Source organism: Phaethon aethereus (genome assembly GCF_964289735.1).
Source record: "Phaethon aethereus genome assembly, chromosome: 2".
Classification (NCBI taxonomy): Eukaryota; Metazoa; Chordata; class Aves; order Phaethontiformes; family Phaethontidae; genus Phaethon; species Phaethon aethereus.
Genome location: NC_138582.1, coordinates 153,238,728 through 153,256,879, shown reverse-complemented (window position 1 = coordinate 153,256,879; position 18,152 = coordinate 153,238,728). Strand labels below are relative to the sequence as shown.

The 18,152-nt window shown below is 39.8% G+C and overlaps 1 protein-coding gene across 12 annotated transcripts in view; it reads left to right on the top strand.

Annotated features, from left to right (window-relative positions):
• The window catches only part of ABI1 (abl interactor 1), a gene marked incomplete at its 3' end in the record, with an annotated part of 84,878 nt that extends 68,094 nt beyond the window's left edge, over positions 1-16,784 (top strand). For 3 of the 12 annotated variants that reach the window (XM_081996564.1, XM_081996572.1, XM_081996562.1), the window contains 4 exons: positions 2,090-2,230; positions 4,444-4,544; positions 14,747-14,932; positions 16,609-16,784. In XM_081996564.1, coding sequence (XP_081852690.1) covers positions 2,090-2,230; positions 4,444-4,544; positions 14,747-14,932; positions 16,609-16,784 — 604 coding nt within the window. Of the gene's footprint in view, positions 1-2,089; positions 2,231-4,443; positions 4,545-5,722; positions 5,804-7,438; positions 7,616-10,473; positions 10,561-14,746; positions 14,933-16,608 lie in introns of all 12 variants that reach the window. The other 9 variants (XM_081996565.1, XM_081996567.1, XM_081996568.1 and 6 more) reach the window with 7 other exon arrangements.
• Positions 16,785-18,152: the final 1,368 nt, after the last annotated feature.

Below are 18,152 nucleotides of genomic sequence, written 5' to 3'. Positions count from 1 at the left end.
CTGCCAAAGCATGAAGTATCATAGGCATGACTGTTTCCCTAATATATGCAGAAAAAATTGCTAGAAACCACAAGGATACTACTCTTCTCCCTTTGATCAAGAAACCAGAGATAAGCGTGTAAAATCAGAAGCACTTGGTGTGTAACATGGGCTGTTAAGTACATGCTGCCTATTGTGCAGCTTGTCCCTCCAAGGCAGGACTATCTAAAGGAATATGGTGGGGAGGAAGTCCTGCACAGAAATCACGTGGGTTGAAAAGGTAAAGGGACTGCAGGAAGCAAGGGTCTCTTCACCGGACCAGGGAGAAACTATGGAAGACCCTGAATGCTCGGGTTAGAAGCACCACGGAGTGAATTGCTGGAGCTGGATGGAGGGAGTAGCTGCAGTCGTGCCTTGAGGGTCCTGGGGCAGAGGAAGGCCTTGGACTCCCTGTGGCTCTCCCTGGTGGCAACAGGCATCAGCACCGCACTGAAGCACTGGGGGACAGTGAGGTGGGGAGCGCTGGGCAGTGTCAGGAAAGAGTGTTTTCCTCCTCCGTGCAAGGCTGGCAGAAAAGCAAAGGGAAAGCTTGGATTTGAGTGATGGAAAGAAATTGTTTTTGACTTCTCTGGTGCTTAGGAGTTTGAGTTCCTCAATGAAGCTGACAGTAACAAAGGAGAAACTGAGGCATGGCTGAACCTGAGGATGTAGTGGGGGTTTGCTTTTGACAATATTTTTAATTGTACAGGCAAAAAAAAAATAGTCCTACAGAGCTGAGTAGTAGTTCCTATTGCCAGGGCATTCCAAGGTGGAATATGTTAAAACATTAGTTTTCAAGGTTATTTCTGTTCGAAGCACGCTTAAAATCTTCCCTGCTTATAATTTTATTTGGTGGTATTTAGAGCTCTATCTCTTAAAACTGGAATACAAAGTTTCTTTATTTTTCCCACGACTGATCTGTTTTGGCAGATCTATAGGTGGTGGCAGTCTGCATATTAAAGTCATCTGGAGTTCTTTATATAGACAAACTAATTTACAAACACCACAGTTGCATGCAAACAATTATGGTATTTCCACTTTTCTCTTTGAGAGATTTTAATAATAAAATGTTAAGTTAAAAATTAGTACTGTTGCATTCCGTATTGTAAAAAGGAAGTCAATAAGTTTCTTAAAATACCAGGAAGCTATGTAACGTACCAACTCAGTTATAACCAGTAATTGAGCAAATGATTAAATGCCAGTAGTTTAGTATTTTTGTTTTTGCTTAGCTGGTGCACGGCCAAATTCCATGTCTTGCAAGGGATCTCTTAGTTACTGGTGAGAACTGAAGACCTCTGCAGTCCAGTACAATAAATGCACTGTTCTTAAGGCAGTAATGGGTCTGGTAAATAGATCTTGAAAGATCTGTTGTTATATTTCTGACGATGCAGTCTGCTAGGTGACCTTGGAAGTCTCTGGTCTTCACTTTCTTGGTCTGCAAAATGGAGACAATGAAGCTCATCTGTGAAGCACTTTAAGATCTGTTTAAGTGATACGAGATTGCTTGATTACTGCATGAAACAACGCTACTAAGAAGAGCACTGGTGATTGCAAATGTAACTTTTCTGTGAATCTTTTAGCCTTACTCCTCTCTTAATGAGTTGAATACCTTTAGCCAAGAATGCTTTTAGGATGGTTAAGCATTTGGAGGGGAGGGGAAAGGGGGAAAAAGGAAATTGTTAGAGTGGAAGAGTTTGTCACGTGCAAGAATTTGTTGTGTGCAGTGTACTGAAAGGTAACTCCGGAATATTACACAGGTGTAATTCTTTTATGTGATGTAATTCAAAGAATATATTTTGGGTGGTAAATTTAGTTTAAGCTTTTAAAATCAGGTATGTGCTGTAGGCCAACTTGTATGGATCTGTCTACATAAGAGCACTTTAGAGAGTTGAACCTGACCTGTCTACCCCGCCTGGTGGAATTTGTTTAATATACTGTAATGTGGGTCACTGTGCAGTGATGTCTCATAAAAACTTGTTCATAAAGAACAAATGGCTTCACTACTTCATTTATCCTTTTGATCTTCTGATCCTTTATCTTTCTGTCTTCAAATCTTTTTTTCCTTGACCAGACGAAATACGCCTTACAAAACCCTGGAGCCGGTCAAACCACCAACAGTCCCCAATGATTACATGACCAGTCCTGCCAGACTGGGCAGTCAGCATAGTCCGGGAAGGACGGCTTCCTTGAACCAGAGACCAAGAACACATAGGTAGAGCATTTTCTCACTGTAACTCTTCCCTGTCTAGCATGCTAAGGTTTACTAAAGTCACAGAAAAGCATTGAAGCTTTGTGCCTGTTGGCTTTTTGTTGGAAGGCAAAAGGAAAATTACTCTACCACTCTCCATTAAGAGAACTTCACTGTATTGTTGACTTCTCTAACACGTATGTGGAGTATGTCTTCATACTCTATAGAAGACTCAATATATCTAGCAACTTACTTCTATAACCATAAGCCTCGTTTTATATAATCAGTGTATTTTGTTCTCTGGTATTTGTTTCCCAAGAATAAGCAAAACTTCAAAATTTATGCAGTTGCAAGGTGGGGTAGTGATAAGTCCTAATGGGTTTTAAGCTGCATTATTAACCTTCACCTGAAATACACTTAGGCTTTTGTTTTGTTTTCAAGACCACTAATTGCAAAGGGAAATTTCTGTTGATTAGAAACACTGTGATGAAGGTAGTCTGAAAGAGCTGATTGCGTTCTTTTGGCTAAAACTTAATGCTCATAATCAGTGCTAGCATGATAGAAGTAGAAAATAAAACCTATTCACAGAGCAGGTATTGGCATCAGCCAGTTGTTTCCACATGCTTAAAGGCTTTGATGAAAGAGTAGTATGTGTTTTGGGTGGGAAGAGTGTTCTAAGTGTACCTTGGAGTTTTTAATGTAATTTTTTTCTTTTCTGTAATTTTTTTCTGAATTGCAAGGGTAGGTCTTTGAGCATCTTGAGTGGCTTCATTTTTTTCGATTTGATTTTTATCATAGGCTTCAAACTGCAGGGAAAAAACAGATAAAAGAATTCAGTGTAGTTAGAAGTAAGACGTTAGCTTATTTTTTAGGGAGCTTCTCTCTTAATTTTTTTTTTAAACTTCCAGTTTAAAACAGTTAAACACGGTAAGTCTCTAATGAGGGTTGAGAGAATGTTTTGGACACAGTTGATCATGAAATACTGTTAGAATGAAATAACTTCTAAATCTAGCTGCAATGAAGATCTTGTGAATCTGTTTAGCTGGCTACTGTGAATGCTCCCTACTCTTGTCTGACAAGATCTTCTTTTATGTAAACTGCAGTCAGAAATTCAGCTGCAACCATGGTGACAAGATCAAGGTCTTCAGCAGACAGAACACTAATTTTGAAGGAATTATCTTGGCTTCCATTTCAGATCACTGATTTTCTTTTTTGTAACACTGTTGTTTTCTTAAGACACATTTGAATGATTTGTGCTTGACTCTTGACAGCACTGATTTGTAGCTACCCAGGAACGGTAAATAAACTATAACATCATTGAGTATTCTAATTAGCATGGATGGGTTGAAATGGTGTTTTGGCTTCAGAACATCTTGACTATTTGGTTCCCTTTATATTATCCATTTAATCCATGTAAATTCAAACCTTGGCCTAAGGAGCGCTCTTGGATAAGAATAAGGACAGATTCCGCCTGAATCTTGATCCTTTTCAGCTCCCTAAATGTTATGGCCTCCAAAGGCATGTGTAGAAACGTTATCCAGCAGTTGACTAGAAGTATGTTCTGTAAAAATCTGTATTGCTAGCCTCTAATTTGTATATTATATAATGGTACTTAAGACAAATTGTGACCTGGCTGTACAGTTACCTTTCAGACTATCTTAGAAACAAACTTCTCGTACAAAAAAAGTGTGTGCATGGGCAGGGTAGGGGGGAATGTTAGATATACAGAAAATTATCCACACCATACACCACACCACACCCTGGCTTATCGTGGCTGTTGTCAGTTAAAAAGTTCTCAATCTAAACTTCTGCTCTGAGTAGAGGAAATGTTCTTTCAGCTGACAGCATAAATAATCTTAAATAATTATTTGTAGTTTAGGCGTGGACTCTTCCAGCCGCATCTTATTACTTTCAGTTATTACAAGGCCCCTGAACTATTCCTGCAGCTGTTACTCCGTTGCCTAGAACTGGTATGGTTGCTTACCTTTTTTAAAGCATTTAATTAGACATTTTATGCATAGTGATGTTTATCAGCTTAGTTAATGCCATTTATTAGGAGTGTAATGCATACAGACTTGATTAGCTGTAGCAATTGTAGGTAGGTACACAGGCATTTTATAGGGCATTTTTCAACAGTGTATAATTGAGTTAGGCTAGCAGAGTTCGCACTAGAAGTGTGGCTGTTGATAGGTCTTTGTAGGAAATGCTGTGCTAATACTTGTGTTTGTCTTTTATAGTGGTAGTAGTGGAGGAAGTGGCAGTCGAGAGAATAGTGGAAGCAGCAGTATTGGCATTCCCATTGCCGTGCCTACACCTTCACCGCCAACCATTGGACCAGGTATGTATGACTCTTCCCATGTTAACTTAAGGCTGTAATGTCAGTCGCTTGTGTTTGCAGAGGGATTTTGACTGAATGGGATGGGGTAGAAACTGTCCTGAAGCACAGTCTTAGTCAGGAAATCTCTTATGAGTTCTGAGGGACATCTAAAGCTTTAATTTTTTATCAAAAATACCTGCAGAACAGTCACTTACAGAATAGCGAATGGTTAAAACACCTTTGTCGGGCCATGTTTTTGCAAGATAATCAAGGTGGGGAGGGAATAGAAGGAGAGGGGTGTATCCTTTTAAAGCTTGAGTGTTTTTTTTAAACGCCTATCTACAATTCGGCATTTCTGAACGTCCTGAGAAGCAGCAGGAACTGTGTACATGTTTGATGGGAAATGTTGTTTTCTGAAATAGCCTGCTAACTTTGCCATCTGCCAATGATGGTATGTACATGTTCTTTTTTAATTAAATAAAAGTCTTTACTTCAAATAAAATGCGGAAGATGACCTAAAAAAACATGCTAGTAATAGAATTGAGGCTTATCCTCCAGTGTTGTTTCTGCTATGATTACAGTCTAAATTCGCTAAGCTGTGATGGAGATCATTGAGAGAGGGAGGAGAACTAGTGTGTATAAAATAGCATAGCAATAAAAGAGAACCGTGCAGGATCTCTCGGCATCGAAATCATACTCCCTTGTCTTTAAGAATGATGAATGGTGAGAATGTGTAGGATCCTTCTTTATTATAAGCCAGCAGGATTATTATCTTGGTAGTAAACCAACTCAGTCACTTGATTACTGTGTATTTTGTAAGCACATAAGATGTATTTGCACAAGGGAATAGTGGAGTTTTGGTGTAGTGTAACTTGGCTATTGCACCTCTTAAATCTCTGTTCCTTGGGTGACAGGTCTTCACTTTCTTACGCACATGTAGGTTTTCCTTTCCCAGGTGTTTCTGATCCTGCAGTGGTACAAATAGGTATGAAATTGTCTGGCATTCCATAAAAATCAATGTGAATAAAAATCTGCAGGTACAGAACCCGGTATAGGATCAGGGCCCGAGTTTGTATGGGTTGATTGAAGTTGAATTTCTGTATTTATTTCATAAGCCTACCAAGTGCCCATGCTTTCTTAGTTGGTCTTTATTTTTTTTTAATATATGGCCTAATTGGGAATATAAACTATTTTATTAGCACACATTTCTGTTCCTCCTCCTCCTGGAGCCCTGCCAGCACCACCACTGCCACCACCTCTCCCGATGGGCAGTCTGATAGGTGAGACTTGTGTCAATGCTGAAGTGATTGCAGTCATGCTGCATAATCAATAATCATCTCTTTCTAATGGACTTAGTGAGGGTGTTTTTTCTTCTGCAGTGGGGTCTACATAATTTTTGTATAAAAATCAGTTCTGGGATTATTTTTGGTTTGTTTTAAAACAAATTAATCTCCACTAATTTCCTGTGGTTAAAGCCTCTGAAGGTAAATGGACAAGGTACAGGGAAAATTCTGCCAGTTGCTTGAAATCTGTGTTCCCAATAAAGCTAAGATCCAATTAGTCTGATCTAAAAGAAATCAAAATCGGCTTGAATATTGGTATTTTGCTGTATCAGTCCTGCAGCTGAAACTAAGCCACAGCAGTTGCACTCTGGCTTAAAAATGGTACCTGATGTGTAGGGTGATGTATATATTCTGTCCCGTGGGCTTAAGGTGACTGAAAAGCAGAAGCGTCTGTCACAGTGGCTTGAGTTTGATTCTGTAATGCTGCAGGCAGGTGACAAACTGAAAGACCTGAGGATACGAACAAACAGTTCTTGAAAAATCACTTCAAGCATTACATGTAGCTGTTAGGATGGGATCTAAAAGTAGTACTTTTCAAAACAGGCAGGATAAATACCTCACCCTTTCCTATCACAGGCTGATGACAAAATTCATTGATTGCATTATGAAACTAGCTTTGGAGGCTTTGACCCACATAACCTTTGCACTTTCCCTTACTGAAGTGTAAGCGAAAGTGACTCTGGATAGCATTACAGGACTACAAACTTCTGATCGCACACTCTTTGTGTATATAAGTGTGTGTGTGTGTCTTTTTGTATCTATATATTTATATAAGATATATCCTTATGTATATAAAAGCACAAAACATTTTATTGAAAAACAATTTTTGTATTTAAAAATTGCATTGGTCCGTGTGACCTCAGTGTGTAAGATTCATTAGTTTGCAAAGTGTGATTCTTTTCTCTGTCAGAGGTTAATCCAAAGAACTTAAATTGTTTTATTAACCTTGACGTTTGTGCAGCAAGCATGTGGAAGGTAAAAATGGGTGTTCATCCTGAAGAATGAGTGACATGTCTTTCTGTCAGCTGGCACTAGTCATTCTGATTTGTTAGTGCAGATTCCATCAATATAAAAGCCCAACTACCAAATATGATTGATAAATGTGCCAAGTGTCTGAACCTCTTGACATTTGTTTTACTGTTTTGTTAGAGTGTCTTTTTATATTAGATTGGAGACAAGTTCTGGTTCACAATGGAAAACATTTGCTTTGAGCAGAATATGGATTTTTTTTTCTGTGTGCTTTTTAAAAAAGGGTATTGCATGTAGATTAATTGAGATGTGCTTAGGAGTTGGAAGCTGATTCAATTTTCCAGTCAAATCCAGTCTCTCAAAGTAGTTCTCAGCATTTCTCAGATGCCCTTTATATGAGTGTTGGTTTATGTCCTGTGTCTTTTTTCTCATTATTGATTATAATGGGGATGTTTGTTTTTTGTTAATATCCTGTTACTGGCCTTAAATTATTGGAGACCTGTAATCAAGTATTTCCCGTGGTCTGGGCTTTTTTCTGCATTCTATCCCAAGTAATGCTCTGCTTAAGTCTTTTCCTTGGTTCCTCTGGCTAATGCTTTTCAGCTGCTCCGGGTTCAGCTCCTGGTTCCCAGTATGGCACAATGACCAGGCAAATCTCGCGACACAACTCTACCACTTCTTCAGCATCTTCTGGTGGATACAGACGGAATCCTTCTGTGACTGCCCCATTTTCTGCTCAACCTCATGTTAATGGCGGGCCTCTTTATTCTCAAAATTCAAGTAAGCTTCTGAGCTCTGAAATCACAAACTGTTTTGAGCAAAATGATTGTAAAAGCATGCATGGCATTTTAATTCATTTATGAAGAGCATCAATCAAATTACTGCTTTCTTTCCTAAAATAGAAGGAAAAACAAACAAGAAAAACCATATTGAGGTTGTACAGTGATTGCACTATATGCAATTATACTGTTTTCCCCTCTGACTTGTTTGCTGTTACTCATGACAAGAAATTGTTATGATTGCCTATCTAATTATAGGCACATTATACTTAGCATTTCAGGTGTGCTTGGAGAACTTAAACTAAAACCAGATTTTTTTTGCAGGAGACCTAATATAGTTGTAGTATAGTCCCTACTCTACTGGGATAGTGGCAAAAGAGTATTGTTAGAGCACACACATGTAACAAACTTCTCCCATTACACAGTTCCTCCCTGTCTCTGTCTGTCCTAAATCCTTTCCTGATTTTGCATGTAGAAGTTTTAGTTTTAAGCTTGACTGTTAAAGAAGAGCTCAGTCTCTCTCTTTCTAGCAGATTACTCATCTGTGCTTGCACGCTAGTAGTAGTTTAGATGGAGATGAAAGAGGGAAGGGATGGATGCCTTGGGCAATTGAGCAGGTTTTAGTCAGCAGCATCCTGCCCACCTGTCCAACAGGGCAACAAGGTTCACTGCAGAAAGATCTGCAAAATAAGGATCTACTTGAGTGTTGGTAGAAAGCTGTTTCTATCAGGAAACTTCTTCCTTGCTGTTTCCATAAATTTTGACCAGATACACAGAGGAGTGATAGTCCTCTAATGGCTTCTGGTGGTGTTCTTCAGCATGCCAAGTCTTTAAACTTCAGTAATATTTGTTTTAAAAAAGAAATGTTAATGTTTGGGCTGAAGATCACTTTGGACCAGTGTTTGCTGTTGTGTACTTACTGTTAAAGAGAGAGTGCATATCAAATGTTTGAGACACTGAGGTGAAGAGTTTTCTCAATGGTTTAGAAGTAGTATGTTTATCAGAAAGCTTTTTTATATGCAGACACGGTATCTGTCTTGGTGTCCACCCTGTCATCTGCACCACCTCCCCTCCTGATTTTCCTCCCACTCTCTCTCACCCATAACTGGCTCTTCATTTTCCTCCACACTCTTGTTCATCCAAATTAATTCACCATAACAACAGAAATTCCTTCCTGTTTGAACAGTTGTGGTCTGTTGAATAAACAGGGCTTTACTTCTGGAAATAGTTCAGTTATCTTAAATGCTGTGCACACCACTGTTTGTGAACATTTACATTTGTCCAAAACAATTTTTTGCTCAAATGCAGCTGTTCTTCCTTAATCTAGCCTCTCTGGTGTTTTCAAAATACTGATTGTCAACATTTTTTAAACAGTATTTTGATGGGTGTATTTTTCAACTTTAAACTGTTTTCCTCTATTTCTATAACTGCTGGTTTTTAAATTTTTTAATGCTACTGTCTTGACATTAAATCCAGGTCCCATGTTTCCTTAAGGTTTTACTTTTCATGCTAACAAATACTCTGTTTTCATTCTTAGATGTTTGCTTCAATTTTGTGAGAAACCTGTTTGCTCTCCCTTATTTATCGATCATTTCTCCCATACAGTTTATTTGATTATTGGTTTTGTAATGAACTAAATGCTCCATTTTTATTCATCAAACATTAATCTTAGTTACGGCTTTATTTAAAACTGTTGCTTACATGGAAGTACAGAACCTCTTTCAAATTTGGTTCCAACTGGATTACCCTGCTGAATTTGCACCTTCACAGGAATTTCTCAGCTTCAGTGCAAGAGAAATTCCACTGAGAAGGGGCACAGTATAAACAAATGAGTCGGTCTTGTTGGTTTTTTTCTTTTTCTTTTTTTTTTCTTTCCTCCCACTTCATGGGGAGATGTCCTGCCAGAGCTGATACTTTGAATGACATGGCCTACTGCTACCATGCCGCTTTCCTACCTGTGGAGGGAAGAGGCTGTCAGCCCATCTCGGCTGTCAGCCCGGCATCTCCGAGCACTGGTGCCATGTGCCTCATATCTCATTACTCACCAAATAGCTACATACTTCAGAGAAGATGGCCTTGCAAGTGCATCCTGGGGAGCTGTGTGCTAGTGTAGCCAGTGGTAGCTGTTGAAGCCTTTGCCAGCCTCTTAAGTTCCTGAGTGCCTCTAACCACAGAAGAATTAATAATTTAAAATAAAGCTCCATTCTGCTCTAAACCCCTCTGGTTTTCCTACCAATAAGCAACAATGTCCCTTTTTCTATGTAAAACAAAAACATAAAAAGGCAAGCCACTTCCCCCTGTCCCAGCAGAAAAAAATTATGGGAGGTGCTCTGTGTATGAATATTAAGAATTGATGTTGCAGTGTTTCCTTGTAAAGTAGTTTTCTTTGCTCTGTGTGCTGCTTTGCTGCACTTGATGTAGTGCTCTACACTTAGTTTAGAGGAGTCCAGAATCCTGCGAAACATCACCTCTACTTCTAGTAGTGTACTTTTAAAAGATAACTACTAAATTGAAATAATCCTTATGTGGCAGCATGACTAAAAGCTCAGTTTTGTTTGCTCCCCCAGTGAAGCGGAGCAAGTCCTTTCACATGCGCACCCTGTGAGCTTCCAGACGTACAGCCTGTGCTCCGCTTTTTGTTCAGGGGCATGCTTTGCTTTTTGATCCGCGATTGGCTAACCACGAATTCAGCCTTGTTGGAAACACAAGCTTGAAGAAGGTTCTTCCGTGTGTGTGTTCTTGTTGTTCTTTACATACTTTGTTTTGTGGTCCTCGTTACTGACGGCTGCTTTTGTTTGTTTCTTTTTTTTTCCTTTGTCTGTTTGACTTTCCCCGATATGGTGTGTGTGTTGCCACCAGTTTCTATTGCTCCACCCCCTCCCCCTATGCCTCAGTTGACTCCACAGATACCCCTCACAGGCTTCGTGGCCAGGGTGCAGGAAAACAGTAAGTTTGGACAAGCTGAGCCATTAAAGGGTAGAGCCTTCTTTCTTCTAGCATGCATGGCTGGCAAGTCAGACTCTATTTTGTTTCTTTTTCCAGAAGCTAATACCATCTTGCATTCTAGTGTCAATATGCTATTGGAGCTGAAGGGCACACTCTTCAATATTTTATAACATATGCATGATTATTACTGACCCATTTAAGTTCTGAACTGCAAATTTATTATAGAAATAACGTGTGAAATATGTGACATCTGCTTGATTTGAATATAGAAATGTATCGTAATTAAAATTATTAATTTCATGTTGAATCATCCTGCCTGAGGCTTTTTCACTAGGGATAATTGATAAGTTTTACTAGAAAGACTTATGTAGACTGTCAAAATACATACTGTGTAACCATTGACTCTAATACTGTGGTAGTTTTCAGAAAGCTGTACAGTCAATTGAACATATGCAGTCTTATGATCTAATGCCATTACAAAGGAGCTTGTAAGATATTTCTCCTCTCATCAGACTTTCATTCTCCATTTCTTTGTGTTCTCTAGCCAGATTTCCCTACTGAGCTTCTTGCAGCATAGCTCTGCTTGTTGGGTTTGGGAGAGATACGCTCCCTGGGTATGATCTGTGCTGCAAGGTGTTTTATACTGGTAACTCTGCTTTTACTATTACTTCTTGATTCAATTCAGGTGAGTGTTAAGGTCCCAAATGCTAGTGCAGGTGTAAAATGGTGTTCCTGATCTGGGGACATCTTTGCTGTAGGAATACATTGCAGTTCTGTAAGCAACAGAATGAATGCAATGTAGATAAGGCATGAAGTAACTATAAAATGTTTTTAAAGTGTTTGGGAGCCATAGCAAAGTCTGCTAGGATCTCAGGGGCTACTATTGTTAGGGCCCTCCATATCTGACTAGTGCTGCTGTTCAGCTTCCCATTAGAGCTTTTAAGTGGTCACGTTCCGAGTGTTACCCTAGAGATAGGAGGCATCTCTCTGGTTCTTATTCAAAAATAAGGTGTTTTGGTGTTGTGTTAGGTAAATAGTAAGGATCATGTTGATGTAGAATAGTATGACACAAAATTGTGTTGACAAACCTTTCCAAAATTCTAAGTGTAGAGGTAAACCTACTGAAGATGAAGGTTACAGAATGTCTTCACTTGCAGATAAACTTGAGAAAAGTGACACCTGCTTCAGAATTGTTCCAAGTATTGTCCCCCTGGAGATAACACAGCCCTTGGGAGAGCGGAGGTGAAAGGGACAGACTTATTTGTGTGTGCAACAACAAGATGCAAGCTGACTTGTGAATGAGATTGCAGCAAAAATAGCTGAAGCTTGAAATCTGATCGTAGGAATCATTCGTTTTATTTTTTTTTCTTTTAACAGTCCCTTGGGTTTGAAAATTTTATAAAAAGTATGGCTTTGAGCTGCTGCTGCCTCATTTTGGAGGCAGGGGTGCGTGTGGCAGTCTGCGCATACGCTCAGCGAAACTGGCTGTAGAGGCTGTTGTTGAGTTTTGGCATTGTGTGCTAGACTTCCATCTGCCTCATTTTCTGCAAGAAGTCTACGGGGAGTTAGGGAGACACGTGGATAGGCTTGTCTTTTCCTTATCATGAAGATCTGTGGATTTGGAAAGCAACACCCTTTGCTCTGTGGACTTCTTTCAGAGGACAAGGACAGAGGGCTTAGAAACTAGCCTATTTTTTCCTGCGCCCTGTGCCCAAACTGTGGGTTTGTCCTTCAGAGAGGTTTTCCAGTGAGTCCAGTGCCCAGGGACAACGGACTGGATGTAAATTGCTGTATTGCCACACCCAGTCCTTTCAAAAGCAGTCTGCTGGTCCCCATTTAGAGAACAGGAATGTGTATACACACGTCTCAATTTGGAGCTGTATAAATACTGGTCCTTTTACCCTTCCTCATTTAGTGTGGTTTTCTGTTTGTCCTTTTTTTCCTCCCATAGGAAAAGTAATTCTATTCTAGAGTCTGCCTGGTTTAAGTCTGAACTAGAAAAGTCTAGGTTAAAATCCAAGAGTTGGGGGATACTTCCATGGGGTGGCACTTGTCTAATTTTCTGTTCCATTCTCTCCCCTTGTTTAAATGTGAAGTTGAATTGCTTTACATGTTTCCCTTAAGGTATGCAGTTTCTGCGCTACATCTCAGTTAGGGTATGTGTTGGTGCTTTCACACTTGCATTTCCTGCCCTTTTTTCTTCTTTTCAAATAAGCAACTTCATTGTTGAATAAATACAACTATTTGCATTTCTTAAGGTAAGCATTTCTCAAGATCTCAAAGGATTGTTGTTTGAATACTGTTGTTTTTTCCTGGCTGCAAACAGAAATCAAGGGAAGAAATACATTGTGAAAGATGTGCCGAAACTACTGCACAAAACGAATCCATTCATAAACAGTGTTGTCATGTGTTCGTGGTGGATTAATGAAGCCTGCCAGTGAGTGCTATTCAGTAACACAGGCAAGACGTAGCGTTCACTCGGCCAAAGACTTTGTTAGTCTCTCTCCAAGTGATATAAATGGGCTTCTGTATGGGAGAGGAATCACTGATACAGTGGCAGCCAGTCTTACTGATGGGAGAGAGCTGTGGGCTATGCAGCTCAGCTGGTCAAGCTGTAGAGGAGCTGGGCTTGCAGGTGAAGAATAGCATTAGCCCTTCAAGGGGTAGAGAGCGGGCTGGGTGCCAGGGCTGAGACTGCCTCTGCCCCACCAGCTCCTGATGGCTTCCGCCCCCTCGCAGCAGGACGTTTGGCTTCCCCTGTACCAGCGCAGCTGGTGTGACCCCATGGGAGCTATACTTAAGCCCCATGTCAGGGGCTTGTGGCTGAAGAGCAAAAGTTAATCACTACTGGTGTAGTGGCCAGGCGAAAGCAAAGGGCTTTAAAGCAAACAGAAACCTGTTTCTAATCTCCAGTGCCATTGTAACTAGCAGTAGCTAAAGCTTCACTCACTGTTGTTCTTCCCTTGCCCTGCAGCTTTGCTTTCTCCTCAAAATTAGTGTCGGGTGCTGGAGCTACAGGCTCAGAGCACATGCCCCACCTGATGGCTCCTTCCGATCAAACCCTTCCTAGACCAGTAGCTTTCAGACTGTGTTTTCAATGTGCAGACTCCCAAATCTCTTGTAATTAAATCTGTATTGTGATATAATGGAGTTTAGTGACAGTAGCTTCTTTCAAGTTAACTTCTGGCTTCATAGTGCTTACACCTAGATCTGTGTGTAGAGTGGACCACAGTTCCCAAGCAGTAGGATAAATGACTTGATACCTTGCATCTGAGCATGCTCTCTCTTTCTCCCCCCCCCCGCTCCTTTGCTGCCAGCTGCTGTGAATGTTACTGAAAACTAATTTGATGAACTGATTTTAAGAGTGATTTGTACCATAATGTCTTTCTCTTTTTCCCTTTCCCAAACCAACTTGTAATTGTGCTGATTGGAGAATCTCAGGGCAGGGATTTGACATTTTGGATTATACACTTAATTCCTTGAGCACTTTTTCCCCAAGAGCAGCAGCTGCCTGGTGTAGTTTTCCATTTATTAATTGAATCCTGGATGTGTGCACACACAGAAGCTAGTCTGAAAGATAAGGACCTGTACAAAGCTTTTCTTCTGCAGAAGGATTACTTGGGTTTCTCTTACCTGGTTAAATCTTAAACACTAGTCTCTTCCCTTTTTTATGCTCCACACCAGATCTTTTTGTCCCCTTAACGCTAGCTCTGAGAGAGAAGGAATCCAAGGAAGCAGTGTTCAGAAATAAATGAAAGTGATTGTTATAGACAAAGGATTTATTAAAAAATCATCAAGCTGCTGGTCCAGTCCAGAGGCCTGTTGCTGCCTGGCTCAGAGGGTGCCACTCGGAGTCCTCCCATAGCTAACCGCTGCAGCTAGCCCCTCAGCGCATGGACGTCGGAGCAGGAAGCTTTCCTCTCTGCTGGTGTTCAGCTTATGCCCTGCAGCATGTGCTTTGACTCTAGTAGCATTTATACCTAGATTTGACCACTAATAACAAATGTAGTTGTATGTTGTAGATGTTAATACAAAGCCTCTGTTTCTAATCAGTGCATGGTATTATAGTGCATGCTATGTGTGTTGTCCCCCCACCCCTTTTATTTACAGTGTACAGCCTCAGGTTTGTTTGCATCTCCACCCTATTTTGATTTAAGAAAAAAAAACAATCTCCAAACATTTTTAGTTGCCGATAGCCCGACTCCTCCCCCACCACCGCCTCCCGATGAGATGCCGATGTTTGATGACTCTCCTCCTCCTCCACCCCCACCCCCCGTGGATTATGAGGATGAGGAGGCTGCTGTTGTGCAGTACAGCGATCCCTATGCAGATGGAGATCCTGCTTGGGCACCTAAAAACTATATAGAGAAAGGTAAGAGAAGTGCTGCAGCTCTGTGTTACTGCAGTATCGGACGATTAATGGCATCTGAAGGGAATGAAAGACTTAGCTTGGGTCTGATGAAAATATTCATCATCCCTGCTAAGTCGGAACTCTAACCATTCTTTTCTTAGTTTGTCTGTGGCTAATACCTAACGTGATAAAATACAATCCTTCCAAAGAAGTATTATAAAATACCTTCAAGCATTCTAGAATGGATAAAAAAAATAAAATCCTTCGTTATGAGAAGCAGATGTAAATCAGATGGCTTTCATCTTTGCTGAGCTGCTGGACTGTGTCTGCAGCTATCTCAGGATTGCTGGGCAATCATCTAGAAATAGGGTTGCAAAAAAGGCCAGGAAGTCCAAGCTATATTTATCCCATCAAACTAGATAGATCATTAGACTTTCAACGACAAAATGTAGTGAGACTTCCTTGGAGACTTATCAGTGACTCTAGAGCAGCAGACTATAAACTGTGCTTATATATGAACTCATATAGTAAATGTCTTCCTGTGAATAATTGAGATGCTGATTTCCTTCCTGCCTGTAGAGTTGTCTGTGTTCTGACAACGACCATTTTGTCAACAGCAATGTTGCAAGTTTTCTCGTGATCTGGCTGGTATTGTCATGCGTATGAAATGGGGTAGGGTACCCATGATACCTGCCTTGGCAGAACTGCTGTGTTCCATCTTCACTCCTAGCTGGACAGTGTGCAGGACATGCTCATAGGATGAAAATAACTTATACACCGCATCATTATTTCCTAGGTATTAAGACATCAGACTTCTGAGAATATACATATGTAAAACAGTAGGTTCTTGGAATTCACAAAACTGAGCGATTGCATAAATTGGTGTTAACTGTTTTGAAGGCTAAGGCTGTGATGTGCAAAGTTTGTGTATTTGTAGTGGTAGTTTTTAATTCCAGTATTATTGGTGGCAACATTTACTTTCCTTAGGGAGATCTCTGCTTTGTTAATTGCACACAATGAGTTGGAGGTTGGTAAGAATAATGTATTCACCAAGCAGGTACTGAAAAATAGCTGATGTTGCTGTAAATTTGCTTCTACTTTTTCCTACAGTAACTTTTATACTTGCACTCATTGCAGCTCCTTGAAAAGTAATGCCAAAACTTATGACATAGAAGCTCTGTGGCAAAGACCATCCATTTCTGTACAGTGGCTTAAGCAGCTATGTTTACAAGATCATACACTGAAGTACATGCTATGTAGCTGCAGGGGCCATAGTGTAGACTTTTTTTTTCTGTTGGTCCATTTCGACTGAATGTTTTATTTATTTGTTTATTTTCTCTAATTGAGAGAATCCTATACAGGGATCTGTAATGCTTTTGAGGTAATCTGACCGGAAATGACTGCCACACTCACGGAGCTAGTTATTTCACGGTGCAGCTTTTAAGAGTCCATACGCTCCGCTATCTCCCTGTCAATAGTTTAACTGTAGTTAGCACCCACTTCTTACTGGTAGCTAATGTTGCAAGAATAGTGAAATTTCATTTTCTGGACTTCATTTGCAACAGGGAAAGCATGTGAATTCATTATGGAAAATCCCAGGATAGCAAACTAGTCTTCTAAAAAATAATTGTACTTTGAAAAATGTTAACACTGGTCTTATTAATAAAATGCTAAACGTGTCCCTGTTCAATCCACAGTTGTTGCTATATATGACTATACAAAGGACAAAGATGATGAGCTGTCGTTTATGGAGGGTGCAATCATTTATGTGATAAAGAAGAATGATGACGGCTGGTATGAAGGAGTTTGCAATCGAGTAACTGGCTTGTTTCCTGGGAATTATGTTGAGTCAATCATGCACTATGCCGATTAAAATCCTTTGCTTTTCAAAGTTGGGTCTTGTATTCAGTCATACCATGATTATTTACAAGGGGTAACTACAAGCTAACGGAATTGTCTTAATATACTTTTAAAAAAAATGTGCCCATTTCTTCAGACCACACTGTTTTAATGGTATGATTGAATGTCCAGCTCTCTTAAGTCTCTGGAGACAGTCTGTCTTACCTGATGGCAATTTGTAAAACAAGCAACTGTCTATAACTGGTTATACTTATTTACTTACGCATTGTTAATTTTATGACCAGCCTAAATATTCTGGGGAAGTAGGGTATAATATTTAATGAACCATGATTCAGATTGTGCCATTACATTTTTCAGTACAGCATGGTAACTAACACTATGTTAGACTAACATATTAAAATCCGGATGAGAAGTTTAATGTTAGTGCTGGTCATAATACTTTTGTTTAGACTCTTTGCTCATTCTTGAACTATATTTGTTTAAAGCATGCATACAAACTTATGTATTGAAATATACTTTTTTAAAAATCCAAGATGCTTCCAATTGTTGTAATCTTTACCTGGAGTATTCTCACTAAAGTCTATTACAGTGAGTTGTTTGGGTCTAAGGTGTCTATGTGAATCAAAAAATGGGTGGTCTTATGTATGTGTAATTTGTACCCAAGTTTTTTTAATGAGTAAATTTACATTATGACTTTTTCCATTCATAAATATATAAGTGAACCAAAGGTCTTGTCCATTACTTTGTTGGTTGGCTTGGCAAAGAATTTTGGAATGCTTTCATAGCGAATCATGGCTGTGTTATCCCAGGCAATGTACTAAAAAGCAAATGTTTGTAATGTGACTTTATCACTGACAGAGGGAAAATAAATTAGACATGAAACCTGAATTACACATTTATACAAACTCTTAAAAGTTCTTTTCTTCCAAAATTAATTTTAGCAAGGATTCTTGATTGAATCTACTTATCTAGATGCAGTAAGTGGGACACTGTCTGTAACTGACATTTCCCAGTGGAAACTCTGGCTTGGTGATGTGCCTAGCTGAGCAGAGACAGCAGGCAGTCCTCAAGATAGGACAAGGGGGGAACAAACATGACAGGCTGCAGATTCATTTTACAGGGAATGCAGTACACTGAGCCACTGTGTTAAGGGATCACAGGCAGAGATAGTTAGAGCTGATGTACTTCCCTGTTATGCTAATTTTGTGGCTTAAATATCCTGAAAAGGAATGTGGTAGTACTGGGTAATTACTGCAAGAGGAATGTGTCCGGGACTTCAAAGCAGACTTCTAGGAGGGTATTAAATATACTCTATAAATGAGTGATGGAAGGTGATGGAGTTGAAGCTTTGACTGGCTGTTGAGTCAGCCATTTTCAGCAT